At 54.2% G+C, this 14,382-nt stretch overlaps 1 protein-coding gene across 7 annotated transcripts in view; it reads left to right on the forward strand.

The window, feature by feature from the left end:
- Positions 1–842: 842 nt before the first annotated feature.
- The window catches only part of EFCAB14 (EF-hand calcium binding domain 14), a 31,059-nt gene continuing 17,519 nt past the window's right edge, over positions 843–14,382 (forward strand). For all 7 annotated transcript variants that reach the window (XM_031969173.1, XM_031969174.1, XM_031969176.1 and 4 more), the window contains exons 1-4: positions 843–1,406; positions 1,719–1,867; positions 8,774–8,919; positions 13,591–13,689. In XM_031969173.1, coding sequence (XP_031825033.1) covers positions 1,171–1,406; positions 1,719–1,867; positions 8,774–8,919; positions 13,591–13,689 — 630 coding nt within the window. In that variant the 5' untranslated portion in view covers positions 843–1,170. The remainder of the gene's footprint in view (positions 1,407–1,718; positions 1,868–8,773; positions 8,920–13,590; positions 13,690–14,382) is intronic.

Consider the following 14,382-nt stretch of genomic DNA (forward strand, 5'->3'; position numbering starts at 1 on the left):
AGGAGGCTGCCTCTGGGAGGCGCTTCGCCAAGCCCGGAAGCCGGCGCTGCCCGGGAAGCGGACGCCGGGGCCTCCCTGAGCGAGGCGTCTGCCACCGGCCCGGACCTCAGGCGGCCGGGCTGCCCCGACGAGGGCCGCTCCTGTCCCTGAGATAACCGCCCTGCCCTTATTTTCCCCGCTCAGCCCACTCCGTGAGGCCGGCCGGGATCGGGAGCCTCCGGTTCCCTTCCCATGGGGGGGGCCTCAGGCTTCCCCGCCCCGCTCCGGGCCGGAAGCAGGGACGGGGCCGGGCTCGGGGGCCAGGAGACCCCCTCCGTTCTCTCGGCCTCCGTCCCGGAGCCCCCCGTCAGGCCGGCTTGCCTTCCCCTGCAGGCCCGGGGGCCGACGCCAGCGCCAGCCACACGCCCCCTAGAGCTTGGCGCGGGCCCCGCCGGCTCCTTCAGGGCCCTCGCTTGTACAGAGGAGGAAAGTGAGCAAGCGCGGGCCGGGCTGAGGCCGGAGGTCTGACGGACCGGAGCGGGAGAAGGTCCGGGGCTGGGGGCCTCGCCAGGGGGAGCTCGGTTTCCCCAACTGCTCGGTGGAACGGACTCGGAGCTCGCTCCTCCCCTGCCCTGAGAACCCTCGACTGTGGGCAAACGGTTCGGCGCCCCGGGCCTCAGTTTCCCCACCCGTACCACGGGAAGGGGTATGGCCAACGGCCTCTCCCAGCCCAGAACGGAGCGTCGGGCTCCCGGAGAGCTCGGCGCAGTGTCGGGCACAAAGCCGGAGCTACAAGCGCCGGTTCTCCCTCCCTGCGTACTCCCAGCGTCAGGTCCAGGAGCGCTCGGGGTTCGGGAACGGGAGCCGCGGACCCTTTAAGAAAGCTCCGCCCGCGCGCTCGCACGCGGGTGACGTCACGACGGGCGACCAATAGGGTTGCTCGTTGCTGGCAGGAGGGCCGGACCCCGCGGGCCTGGGGGAGGAGCGTCGGGGCCGGGCCGGGGCCGTGGCCATGGGCTGGGAGCGGAGCCCGCGGCCGCCCGAGGCCGGACGCGAGCCGGAGCCGCAGCCGGAGGCGCCGAGGGAGCCGAGCGGCTGAGCGGTCCCCGGAGCGCCCCCCCCGGCCGGGCCGCGCTGGAGCCCGGCGGCTGCTGCTCGGCCCCCGGCGGCCCCCTCACGCCGCCCAAGAAGATGAAGAAGCGCAAGGAGCTGAACGCGCTCATTGGCCTGGGCCCCGGGGACGGGCGCGGCCGCAGCCGCCGCAGCCGCCGGGCCTGGAGGGGCGCCGCGGGCCACCGGCTGCTGCGCACCGAGCCGCCCGCCTCAGGCTCCGCGTCCAGCTCGGAGGACGAGGACGAGGACGACGAGGACGAGGACGAGCGCGGCGGCGGCGGCGGCGGAGGGAGCGCCCGCGCGCGCTTCGCCAGGTGGGAAGGGGCGCCGCGCCGCGGGGGGGAGGGGCGGGGGCGTGACCCTCAGCTGCGCAGGGGCCCAAGGCCGTGTGCGGGACCTCGCAAGTCAGGGAGGGGGTGGGGACGAGGCTCCCGGGACAGCAGCAGCAGCGGGAAGCCCGGAGCGCTGCGGGACCGCGGAAGGGGGAGGGGCCCGGAGCCCGCATCCCGCCCCGGGTCACGGAGTAACGCTTTTTCAGGCAAGCCCGCCCGCCCCCTCTGCAAGGGGCTGTCCCGGAGCCTTGTGCTTGCGGGCCGGGCTGACCCCTCCTCTGGGCTTCCTTTCAGAGGGGACTATTTCCGCTGCTGCAAGGTCTGCTACCCCCTGTGCGCCTTCGTGATCCTGGCCGCCTGCGTGGTGGCCTGCGTGGGCCTGGTGTGGATGCAGGTGGCCCTTAAGGAGGACCTGGACGCCCTCAAAGACCAGTTCCGAAGCCGTAAGTATGGGCGGCGGCGGAGAGCGGGCCGCCCCCTCCGAGTCCGGTCCGAGCCCTAGAGCATCCCCGCAGCGAGCCGTGGGGGGAAGGGTCTTCTCTGACCCCGGGCAAGGCCTCCGTTCCCCTCCCCCCCCAGGGGCAGCGGTGGCGATTCCCTTTCCCAGCCTTACAGGGATCTTTGAGAGAGCCGCTGTGAGAGAGACCCTCTGTGGGAGAAACACAGGCATAGAACTTCAGGGCTTCCCGGAGACCCGCTCCAGGCCGGCGTTTCCCAGGGTGGCAGCCCAGCGGCGGCTACTCCCGTGCGGCTTGTGAGAGAGCTCCCAGAGTGGAAATGGGGGTCAGGACATGAGTGACAGCTGCGCGCGAGCCGTGTACAAGGAAACTTTTTAAAACAAGTGAGCTCCGGGGGCCAAAGAAGGGAAACAACATTCTTCCAAGTAGGCCAGTGATTTTGGTTCATTCGGTCAACCTCCCTCCACCTACCCTCCCAGTCTCCTCCCAACCCTTTTAGACGGTGTTTTACAAGTTGCGATTAGCTTGTGGATGTTGACGGGCCATCTCAAAAAGTAAGGAACCTGTTTTGCCGGAAAACAGTCCAGTTGATTTCTAATTTGTTATTGGGGCCCTGCTAGGGGCCGGAGGGACAGGATCCATGCTGGAAACGCAGATAGCCGTGGCCACATTTCTTTGGGAATCACAGGACGCGCCCCTGGGCCTTGTCCATGCTGATCCTCCTTTGGGAGGAAACGGAGGGCTTGCCCGGCAGAAGAGAACAGCCCCATGAGAAAGGCAGGCTGTGAGTGGGCTCCGTCACGATTGAGGGGATCCGAAGGTGGCCTGGCCTTGAAAGCCTTCAAAAAGTGGTGCAGCTCAAGTTTGACTTAGCCAGAATGTCCCCTCAGTAACTCACCTGAGTTATAGTTCTTGAGGACTGGGGACTTGCAGCAGATGGGCCTCCAGCCTATTACCAGATGGTCTAGAAATAGACTTGGGAGCCTAACCCTTTAAGTATTTAGGCTAGCTAGTCAAGTGTGAGCTGGCCCCTTGCCATGAGTGATCAATAAGCACACTAACTACCTTGATAACCTCCTCGTAGAAGGAAGCCACAAGAGCTGAGCTTACCTGCAGGTATCAGGGACCGGGAGACGCCTCCTGCCTTCCTGTCCCACACCTGGCGGGTCCTGCCATCCTGCGGTGCTTCTATCTCAAAGCCTTTTTCTCATTTGCTGTCCACAGTCATCAGGCTCCCAGACTGTCCCGAGAAAAGCTAGCCCTGAATGAAACAACAAAGACCCTTCCTGGAGGAGAGAATGCCAAGGGTGGCTCTGGCCCTTCCTGGCAAAGGACTTGGGGGACTTACTGCTGTTTGCTTGAGAATCTGTATCCATCTGACCCATTCTCCTCATCTCTTTGTAGAATAATTTATGAGGGAGAGAGCTTTACATTTGAGTTAATTATCCTTTTTTGACCCTTTCATTCTGAGTCCCTTGTGGAGTATGATGAGCAGTTGCTAGTGGTTCTGATGTGCATCAGTCTAACAATGGGAGTCCTGATCCCAACGGCAGAGGGTGTTTTTTGAAACTTCCCAAACCGTGATTACAAGGGTGCATGCTGGTGAAGTGGCGGGCATTGCTGAAGGAGCTTCGGCGGGTGTTGGCCATCACGTGGAGTGTTTTGTTTGTAAAGGAATATGTTCATCTTTGGGTTGTTTCCCATCTTGGAAGTGAATAGGGAAAAACCCAAGCCTGCAGTTGTGGCCTTGGGATGGTAAGGAAGTGGATTGGGAAGCTTTAGAATCTCCCCAGTGCTGTCCAGCTGGGGCTTCCACAAAGACCTCCAGACCAGACTCAGCACAGGCCTGTTTTCCCCCACTTCTCTGGGGCTTCACGCTGCTTTGCACACAGTAGGTACCTAATCAGTGACTTAAACTACAGGAGAAAGGAGAGAGCAATCAGAGCCAGAGCTTAAGGTTCCAGGAAATCCTGCTAGTCCCTTTTCTGCAACCCTTCCTTAGTCTTAAACAATCATCTTTAAAACTTTTGCTTTTTGTTTTAAGTCTACTTCAATAATTAGTTCCATCTAAGTTTCATACAGACATTTGGCTGTGCATCCTAATTAAGAGGAGTTGTTTGTCTCTCCTCAGGACCTTCTGAAAAGCCAGAGCCTCTCCCTATCCATGTATCATTAAAATAAAAAAAAAAAAAAAACCCAGTTGATAAGCTTGTATTAAGCACCTGCTGTGTGCCGGGCACCCTCCTAAGTGATAGGGATACAAAGAAAAGCAGAAGCATTGGCCCTGCCTCTGGGAGCTTCCAACCTCATGCTAACCAGATAAGCCTCAGACAGTCTAAGTTGGAAGTGGTCAGTAAAAAGGGGAATGGAGAAAGGCCTCTTGGAGAAAATGGGATTTTTGGTTGGGGTTCCCTGGGTCCCGCCTCTGCCCCTCGGCAGTCGGTCACTCCTCAGCTAGAAGCTGACAGCATTCTCTGTAAGGCTCACCACCGGCCTGGAAAGGTACGAGGCGCAGCCTGTGACAGATGTCCCACAGGGACAGAGAGGTCTGACAGAGGGAGCCTCCTTGGGTTCCTCCTCAGGCAAGAGACCAGCCCTCAGGCCCTCCCAGGATCCCCTCCCCAGGGCCTCCCCAGCAGGTGCTTAGATGGCAGACTGGGGCTTCCTGGAGCGTCCCTAAATGGCATTTACTCAGACACCAGGGTGGGGTTGTTTGCCTGAAAGAGCCTCTGGGTTGCTGGTCTCCCCAGCATGCCCAGGGATTACTGGTGGTCAAGGAGGATTCCACAGTGGGCTGCTGGGAATCTTCCCTGCAGCCGGTCATCAATGTTGTATGAGGTGCTCTTGGTGTTGAAATTTCATGAATTAGTCATTGGGATTGTTGCTTGCACTTCCTCCTATGTATTTAGCCAGAGAGTACTGCTCCTGCTTCCTTAGGAGGCCACACTGAGGGTCCTGCAGGGCCTGCCATGGTCCTGGGCTTCGGCTTCTCCCAGGAAAGCCCCAAACTGGGAGGACTCCTTTGGTTGTCTCATTCTTCCGGTGAAGATGGGGAGATGGGGACCCAGTAATTAAGTCAGGTGGGTTCAGAATTGGCGAGGTGTCTTTACTCAAAGAACAGCTGTGCACACAGTGGGAGTTCTCTGGTGGAGACCTCCAGAGACTGTCTGGGGGCCTGTGCTGCCTTATGTTTATCAGTGACTGGAATAAAGGCATGGGTGTCCTGCTCCTAGGACTTACAGATGACTCAGAGCTGGGAGGGAGCTAACCAACCCACTGGATGACTGGGTCAGGATCCAAAATGACTGTGACAGACCTTAGAACCTTGCCCACAAATTCAATAAAATGAAATATCATGGGCATGAATGTAAAGCACTTGAGTATTAAAGTCAGCCTCACAGTAGGGTAGGGGAGGCACAGGTAGCAGTGATTGTTCTGAAAACGATCTGGGGTTTTCAGTGGATAGTAAGGAAAACAAGAATCATCTAGGAAGATAGGGCAGCCAAAGGAACTAATGCATTAAGGCAGGTGGAGCTTCCAGGAACAGGGAAGTGGGCGTCTCTCTGTCCTATGTCCTAACTAGATGTCATTAAAGCATTATATTGAGGCCTGGGAACCATTGTCTAAGAATCCTGGCAAGCTAAAACATTTCCATAGGTGGGCAAACGGGTTGGTGAAGGGCCCTCAGTCTGTGATGATGGGGATTGGTTAGAAGAAGTTGGGGCATTTGACCTGGAAGAAAGATAAGGCTTGATAACTGTGCAAGTATCTAAAGAGCCATCCTACAGAGGAGGCCTTGTCTGCCTGGTTTGGGAGAGCGAGCCCAGGAACTGTGGAGTGGGGTCCAGCTGGCTGGGGGCAGAAAAGTCACCTACCAGTGAGAACTATCCCAGAAGTAGAAGAGGCTTCCTTGAGACAAATGAGCCTCCCCCTTAGAAGTCCAAAGTCCCTGTGTAGAATGTGTTCTAGTGAAGATTTATTTGGTGATGACTTTGAACGAGGGCCACTGATGTCCCTTCCAAGTCTCAGATTCTGTGATTTAGGGCCTGCCTTTGGCTTGGCCCACAGAAACCCCTGTTCCCTCAGGATCAGGGTCAGCCTCGCTAGCCCCCCACCAAGCCAGGCAGTTATCCGTGTGCCTGCATGTGATACCCTCAAAGTGGGCAGCATGGGACAAAGGAAAGAAATGGTGGCCTTGGGCTCCATCTCACCTCGGATACGGACTCCTCTGTTACTTTGGGCACTTTCATTTCCCTGCCAGATGAGAAGGATGGTGTCTGCTGAGAGCCCTCCTGGCTCCAAACCAAGGATCCTGAGCCCATCTCAGAGATAGTCGGGGGGGCCTTGGGCCTGAGGAAGGGCAGACACATGTCCAGATTAATGTGAAAGAAGGGAGCTTGGCTGGCTTAATTCAGAAGATAACTTGTGTTGGATAATATTAGCACATCATTTTCATTGGGATTTTGTACCATGGCATGAAAGATAAGGAATGGGCATACCATTAATGGAAATACACACTGTGAACCCTGTTCTGACCCTCTGTATACCTTTCCCCACCCCCACCCCGTTCCCAGGTACACATGCCTCATATCGCTTGGACACACACAGACACCTGTGTCTCCTGGCCCCTTCTATGGAGGGGGAGCTCCTGGAGAGCAGAGAATGTTCTTCTTTTGGTGAGGGTTCCCTTCACATAGCCCAGTGCTTTACACACAGTCAGTGCTTAATTTGTTCATTGATTTTTACTCACCTGTGTCTAAAATGAAGCTGCCTGAGTGTGCTGGTGATAGAAGGAGCGAAAGGCTGCATTGCTTTAGGGCAACTAACTTGAGCAGCTGCTTCTCCAAGGTGGAAGTGACCCTTGTACTCATACTGCTCAGGGCCTGCATGTTAGAGATGAGAAACCAAGACTGGGGGGGTGGGGGAGAACTTGCCCAGAGAAACAGCTGCTTCATGCCCAAGCTGGGCGAGGCTCCCACCATCGGCTGCCAGCCCAATCCTTTACTGCTGTACCAAGCTGCCTGTGTGGATCCCTCACCTGATGTGGCTTATTAAAGGATGCTGGTAATGGAAAGCAGGGAGACAACCCCCTTCCCCTGTCCCCTGGACTTTCTTTAGCTTTCCTGAATACTTTCAACCCCCTTCTCTACTGAGAGAAATGATTATTTTTTATTATATTAATTAGGGTCCAGACCTTTTATTTCCTTATTCAGAGACCAGCCCTTATAGGTCAGTCAGTCAAGTCTCCAAAGAGCATGACAGGTAGAGGAGATTGCCCTAAACCTTGGGGTACATGGTCCTCAATCTTGGGTAAGACCCCACCCAACTAGGAGACCTTACTTCTCCTTTGAGGATGCTACTTTGAGGTATAAACAGAATCTAATCTAGGTAAATTCTCTGAGAATAAGCCCATGTCCTTGCACACGCCTCTCTCTCTCCCCCTCAAATCGGGTTTAGGATGACTAAGCTCATGAAGGATAGATAGATTCCCCTGGCCAGAGGCCTAGAAGCACTGAGTCGAGTTTTCAGCAGGAAAAGCTGAATCCTTTTGACCCACCACCACTCATTCAAACATCTACCAATCAGGGTTGATTTCTCCTATTGGAATTCCCTTTCAGAAAAGTCTTTAAGGTATCCTCTATTAGAGGTCTTTGTGAGTGAGAGAAACCGCTGACCATCAATTTTTGGATTATTAACTAGCCTAATAGATTATTACCCAGAAACTCTGCCCCTTAAATGTGTTCACTTATCACACTACCTGACAGTTTGCTCCAAGTCCCTATGAAGATTTAGGAAAGTGTTTCCTCCAAGTATATTTATGGCTGATTCTTTATAGCAGTTTGTTAAGAGCTAACATAATAATGAATGTTTAAGCAGCATCGGCATATGAGAAGGGCGTGGGGATGTGGGGATTTGTGTGTTTCATATGTCTTAGCTATTATGAGTGTCATTTGGGTATAATGTTGTCACTTAAAGTTGTAGAAACTATAGGTTCTCCAGGGCTCCTGCTAGGCCAGGAATCTTGAAGGTCTCTTAAAAGAGTGAGCTCTGGATAACTGCAGCTCATAGCCTGTCTTCATTGTGTAGATTGTCCAGGCCCCAAATCCTTTATGAACAGATGAATAAAGAGGACGTTAGTGTCATAACTTCCAAGTCCAAGGCCAGACCAACTGGCCTGTGTGTCTCTTGATAACCTCATGCCTAAGCTAAATCCTTCCCTTCCCAGCCAGGCCCAAATCTTCTCTGAGCTTGATCTAAGTTCTCAATGTGAACTTTCTCAGTCCCCTCCCTGCATAATTAGGGACCAGTGTGACTGGTGGGTGAGCAGACAGATTATAGTAGAGGCTTAAGGTTTTAGAGAAGAAAAGATTAGAAAGGTTTAGCTTAGTCATGTGGTAAAGGGATGGCTCTCCCCACCTTTGTTCTGAACTTAAGTACAGTGTGATATAAAATGCCAAATGTGAATAGTGCACCTTTGAAGGCCTGGAGGGTTGAACTGTTCCCAGGTAATAGCTGTGTGGTACTTTGGGGCACACAGGGTGCTTCTATAGATGTAATCTCATCAGATCAGGGCCCAGCAGGGCAAAGATTTTTATCTCCCTTAACACTTTAGAAAGTTGGGGCTTTAAGAGGGAATATGTGGGCTAGATGCCCCCAGGGAGGAGATAGCAGAGTTGAGACCAGAACCCCCCAGTTTAAAGAGTCGACTCTTCCCCCTCCTCTTTATAAATCCTGCTGCCCTCCCAAGTATAGAAGATGTTCTTCACGCTGTGTTTGATGAGAACAGAACAGTACATGTCCTTCCCCTACTTAGGTAGTTGGACATTCACTCATTTTGGGGGCACAGAGATTACTGGCTGCTATTGCTGATCTTCTTGTTTTTGGTTTTAGTGGAATCTAATCAGAAAAGCTCATTCCAAGAGATCCCCAAACTAAATGAAGAACTCCTCCGCAAACAAAAGCAGCTGGAGAAGATTGAATCTGGAGACCTGGGCTTGAGCAAAGTCTGGATAAACATCACAGAAATGACCAAACAGGTAGAAGGGGTTTGGTTCCACTGCTCTAGAGCTCCCTGCCTATAGCTAAGAGAAGGTCCAGGCCATGGAGATAGCCTCTTATCTGGATAGTTCAGGAAATGCAGATGAAATTAGGTGATATGGTATGGTCATCTGACTTAGCCCAGATCATTTGGCAGTTGAGCCATCAGCCTGAAGTTGCCATAGGCTTGTCCTTTCTGAAGACAGAGACAGGAGTGTCCTCAGGCACAGAGGGTTGAGGTCAGTGTCAAAAGGCACCCCCTTCCTCAGAGGACCAATGTCTGAAGTGCCGCCCTGAGATGGACCTGCCCCAGGGTCACAGAAACAAGAATCCTGTTTGAAACGGGACAGCCAAAACCAAAGGGTGAAATAGCAGACTGAAAAGGCGTTTGTCCACTTCCCAAGTTCTCCTAGATTTACCAGGATCTGTGTCCTGAGATCAGTGTTCTTGTGATTTCTAAGATTTTACCAAAGAGCCGTATGGTCTCCTATCCAAATGTCTTACTGGGATTTAGCAGTTCTTGTGTTATAGGTGCTTTCTTGAAACAGTTTAATTACCAAATAAAAGTAAATGGTTAAAAATTCTAGCTGCCCTGTAGATATTGAATACTAGAGACAGACCTTTTATTAATGATGTCTTATTCTATTGCATGGACTTTCAAAAACTGCCTTTTACTAAAATAGCCTCAGGTCCCAGCCTGGACTGTGGTCTCTGCAGTCTCTTCCAAATCAAAGATTCAGTGGTTCTGGCATGAAATATTAAAATGCTGGGCTCAAACGCAGCCAAAGCTGTCCGGCCCTGCACCCCTTCCCTCCAAGCTGAGATGCTGCTTCTGGCCTAGATTGGGGAGGTGGGGTAGGAGAGGGCAGTACTCTGATTTGTTTTGTCAGAAGGGGCTGGCACCTTGTACCTGAGGGTGTGATGCAGAGCCAGCAGCTGCAACACGGCAGCAGGGGCTCCAGAGCAAGGATGCCAGGTTCCATCCGGTTCACAGGTTGGAGAATGGCATTGCCCAGGTTTGGGGAGTGGGTGGTGCTCACTGGGTCCTCAGAAGGTGACTCTCCTTGCTGACAGTTCACTAAGAAAAGCCTCTGTGAGGGAGGGGAGCATCCAGGTGTCTCTGACTTATTTGGTGCCCCTGGAACCGAACAGAGTCTGACATTTGGGCACCAGCGCAGGCCTGGAGTGCCAGACTAGGAGTGGGCCCCAAGGGGACGAGCCCTCCCTGTCAGCTGTCCTCACCGAGGTTGTCATCTAGAAGAGGAAAGGTCTAGGAGGGGGAATCAGGCCTCGTTGAGCTTCAGGGAGGTGCTTCTCTGCTCCTCAGGTCTGGCCTTCTCAGCCCCACTATTCACCAGGCACCGGGGCCTGGTTATGGAGCCAGGGCCGCCCCCCTGCCCCAGGACTTCTCTCCACTGGGGACAAGGCAGTCTTTGACCTCAAACAGAGCCAGCCCGGAGTTGGGAGAGGGCCTCCTTCTGGGGACCTGGGGTCCCTGAGCTTTTGCCTCTTCTCTGAAGCCTCCCCTGCTGTTCCGTAGGGCCTGCCTCCCCTTCCCCCCTCCCCCTTGAGGCTCTCAGAGGCCGGGTTTGGAGTCACGCCACCTGCTGTCCTTTACCTTCTGCCCAAGGATACTTCACCTTACTGGTTTCAGTTTTCTCACTTGTAAAATGAGGCACTGGGACTAAGTCCAGGGGTTTTCACTTTTTCTCTGCCGTGGACTCTCCTTTGGCACCTTGGTGAAACCTATGGACTCCTGAACCATGTTTTTCATGAGTAAAACAAAGTAAATGGGATTGCAAGGAGAAAACATTCCAATTAAGACTCCCTGGGCTGCGGGCTGTCAGAGGTCTCTTTACCACCACCAGCCCAGGGTCAGCTCCACGGGGTCCCACTCATAGCCATTTCTGAGCCTCCGGAACCGGGAAAGGCACCGACTCTTGGGGGCGGCCCCTCGGGGCTTCCTCGGCCGGAAGGAGCCGAAGACCGAAAACAGTCCACTGGCGTACGATGAAGGCTGGCATGCAGCACAGGGTCGCCCACGGTGGCTATTTTTACTCCTGCTCATTTTGAGCTGCCTCCTTGTGAGTGCAGCACTTTTATTTTAGGCAGCTCTGGCTGACTCATCCCCAGCTCAGGCTGTGCGATCCTTCCCTCTTTCAGTTTTCAATGAGCTCCGCTTTTTAAGCCCTCCCATTCATGGATCTGTCAAGCCAGTCGTAGCAGAAGGTGGCAGCAGGCTCCATCTTGTCCCTCCCGGCCTGCCTCAGAGTGGCATCCTGACGGGGAAACACCAGGGGCTGGTGTCCAGATTCTGTGTCATGCTTTGGGAGCTCCTTCCAAGGTTCCTGATTCCTTGGAGGATCTGCTGTCCTGGGGGCCTTGCCAAAGGCTAACGGGTTACCCAGAGCTAGGAAGGGCAGTTCTGTCCAGCAGCTGCACTCTTGTCTGATGGAGATGCTAGCAGTGGGTCCCCAAGACGCCTCAAGCCTTCTGCAGGCCTCTGGTGGCTGGAGGCCGAGGCCTGCCTTATTCCCTGCCTCATATTTCACTGGGGAAGGAACTCTGGAGGAAATGGTTACCCTGTGATTGTCTGGGTTTGTGGACTAACCACATTCTGTCCCTCTCTGCTGGCACCTTTCTTCTGCTTAGTGTTTCTCCTTGGCCCAGATTTCCTTCTTACCAGCTCCTCTTCCTTCAGTTTCTCTCAATCTTGCTCCCTCCAAATCCCACTCAGTTCGTCCCACCGCATTCAGCCTGCAGTAGGGGCTCATTGTCATTGGAGTGTCTTCGGCCGGACTTTCTCAAGACCCATTTGGGCATTAGTTCTGTTCTGGCTTGGTGAAGGCAGACTTGTTCCTAGTGTGTTGTAGCTCCCTCCCCGTCCCTCCCTCCAGATCGGAAGCTCCTATGGCCGAGGGCATCCAGCTCTCTTCCTCTCTGATCTGTAGAGCCCCTGCTCGGCTTCTGAGTCTGCTCAGAAAGACCCAAGAAAGAAGGCAGAGAAAAGCGGGAAGGGCAGAGGCTGGCCCTGACTCGGCTCTTCTGCGTCCCCAGGGGCAGGAGCTACTATGAATCCTATTTCACCGATGAGGAAATTAAGGCTCAGAGGGACTTTCCCCTGGCCCCATAGCTAAAAGTGGGAACCTGTCTCCCCACATCCATCTTCAGCCCACCTGCTCCACCAGGCTACCTGAGAATGCTCTCCCCAGTCAGTTGGCCAGGTGTGCTGGGGAAGCAAAGGGAAAAATGGGCCCTGCATTTAAGGAGCTGACCTGTAGGGGGAGGCAGCACATACACAAGGTTCTACACTGTCATCCACTGCACATGGACACTAAGAGGGGAGCACTAGCGACCAGGAGGTGGGGCAGCGGGATGCGTCCAGAAGGGCTTTGTGCAGGCACTCCCACAGGGGTGGGGAGGGGAGCACTCCTGTTAGCATCTTGTGTGGGAGGAACAGCAAGGGGCCAGTGGGATAAACCGGAAATAATGGGGATCTAGGTAGGGGAGCCCGTGGAGGGGTCTTTAAAAGCTAGACCTGTACTTTGTATTTGGTCTTGGAGCTAATAGGCAGCCACCGCGACCTTCTAAACCAACCAGGATGTAATTGTCCAGGAGAAGGGGGGACCAGAACCTGAACAGAGTGCCAGCCACGTCAGTGTAGAGGATGCGTGAGGAACATGGGAGAAGGAGGAGTGGAGGATGATTCTGAAAGGGCAGGCCTGAGTGGGCAGAAGCATGGCCAGATAGTCTGGCCAGAGACAGGGGACACCAGAGCTGCGGGTTCATTCCACCCAGCCGTAGCTCTGAGCAGAGGAAGGGTCTCCTTAATTAGACCCAAATTCACCTCTGCAGCTTTACCTTTTCTCCTCATTCAACCAGTTGAAGCCAATCAGGGCAAGATGAATGACTTCTATGTAACAGTCCTTCAGATGCCAGAAAATAGCCTTCATATGGACCCCTCCTGCAGCCCCACACCCCAGACCAGAGTCTTTTCTTCTCCATCCTAAACGTCCCTCCTTCCTTCAGCCAGTACTTAGTAAGGTGTCCAGACCCTTCGCCTTCCAGATAGCACTTCTCTGCATCAGTTCTAATTTTTCTCGGCCTTCTTGAAGTAAAGGCCAGGAAGTGAACCCCGTCCTCCATATGGAATCTGGTGAGGGCCGAGGACTTGTTCCCATAGACCAGAGAGGTTGCTGCCTTTTATTTTGAACCCAGCGCCTGCTCCTCACATCAGGAAGCTCCTTGGCAGCCTGCCAGGAACATTTGTTTGAGCCACAAGGTGTTGTCAGCTGCTTCCAGTGCCTTAGATGTCCAGTTTTCTCCTGCAGTGCAAGGGCCACTTTGGTCACCCAGACACCGAGCACATGTAGATTAGTGAATGGCCCAGGTGCGATTCTATGCCAATGTCTCGTCTCCACCTTGCCTTGAGGTTGCATCGTGGAGGCCGCTGCATCTTTGTGCTCAAGGACCAGGGTGCAGGTGGGGGGGAAGCCTAAGAGACCCACGGCCTCTAAACTCTCAGGCCTGGGCAGCCCCACCACAGAGAGAGCAAGTGCCCCGTGAGAGCAGGCCATGGCGGTGGGGTTTAGGATCAGGAATTCTTGAGAAGAAGATCAAGCTTTCCAAAAAGGGCTTTCCCATCTTTTTTTTTTTTTTTTTTTTTCCAGATTGCTTCATTGACTTCTACAGTGAACCACCTCAAAGCTAACATCAAATCGGCTTCAGATTTGATCAGCCTGCCTGCCACTGTCGAAGGCCTTCAGAAGGTAAGGGCTGTGAACCTGGGCCCTGGCTTTGCAGCAGAAACCTTCGGTCTGGCACTGGAGACTCCTGCCTCTTGGGTTTGCTGGCTGGCTGTTACCTCAGGGTCACCCCCCACAGTGGGGGTGAGCTTCTGGTCTCTGGCATTTTTACTAAGGAGTTTGAGGGTCATCCATTGGAAAGCCGCCCAACCGCACATCAAGGAGACCTTACAACTTCTCGAGCTTCCAGAACTGGCAGCGGTGTGATTTCCCAAGGGCTGCAGGGCACAAGAACTCAGTTGACCCCATGCCCGGTGCCCAGAGCTTGGCCGAGGCTCTGCCTATTCCTGAGCCCTCAGGGGCCCAGGCACTCTTGCACCAGTTAGGGGCAGGAAAATAGAAGGACGCAGTCTCGGTCTTCCCAGAGCTCACAGACTGCAAGGGGGAGGGGAGCCAGGTAGAAGTTCGGATGTAGCTCGTTCCACAGCATCTTTCCATCAGGCTGTAACCAGCCACCATATTCTGCAGATAATTATAGCTTTGAACAGGGCATGTTTGAACACCAGGTTTGTTCTTTGTTCCAATGGGACGTGACTGGTGAGTATGTGGACAGCAGATAAGGGCCTGTGTCCCCTGAGGGGACAAGGAAAGCTTCTTGTAGAGACAGTCGTGTCAGACCTTCAGAAGGTGTGGGAGGGAGGCAGGGAGGCCCTCCAG

This window comes from Sarcophilus harrisii, chromosome 4, assembly GCF_902635505.1.
Source record: "Sarcophilus harrisii chromosome 4, mSarHar1.11, whole genome shotgun sequence".
NCBI classification, from domain to species: domain Eukaryota; kingdom Metazoa; phylum Chordata; class Mammalia; order Dasyuromorphia; family Dasyuridae; genus Sarcophilus; species Sarcophilus harrisii.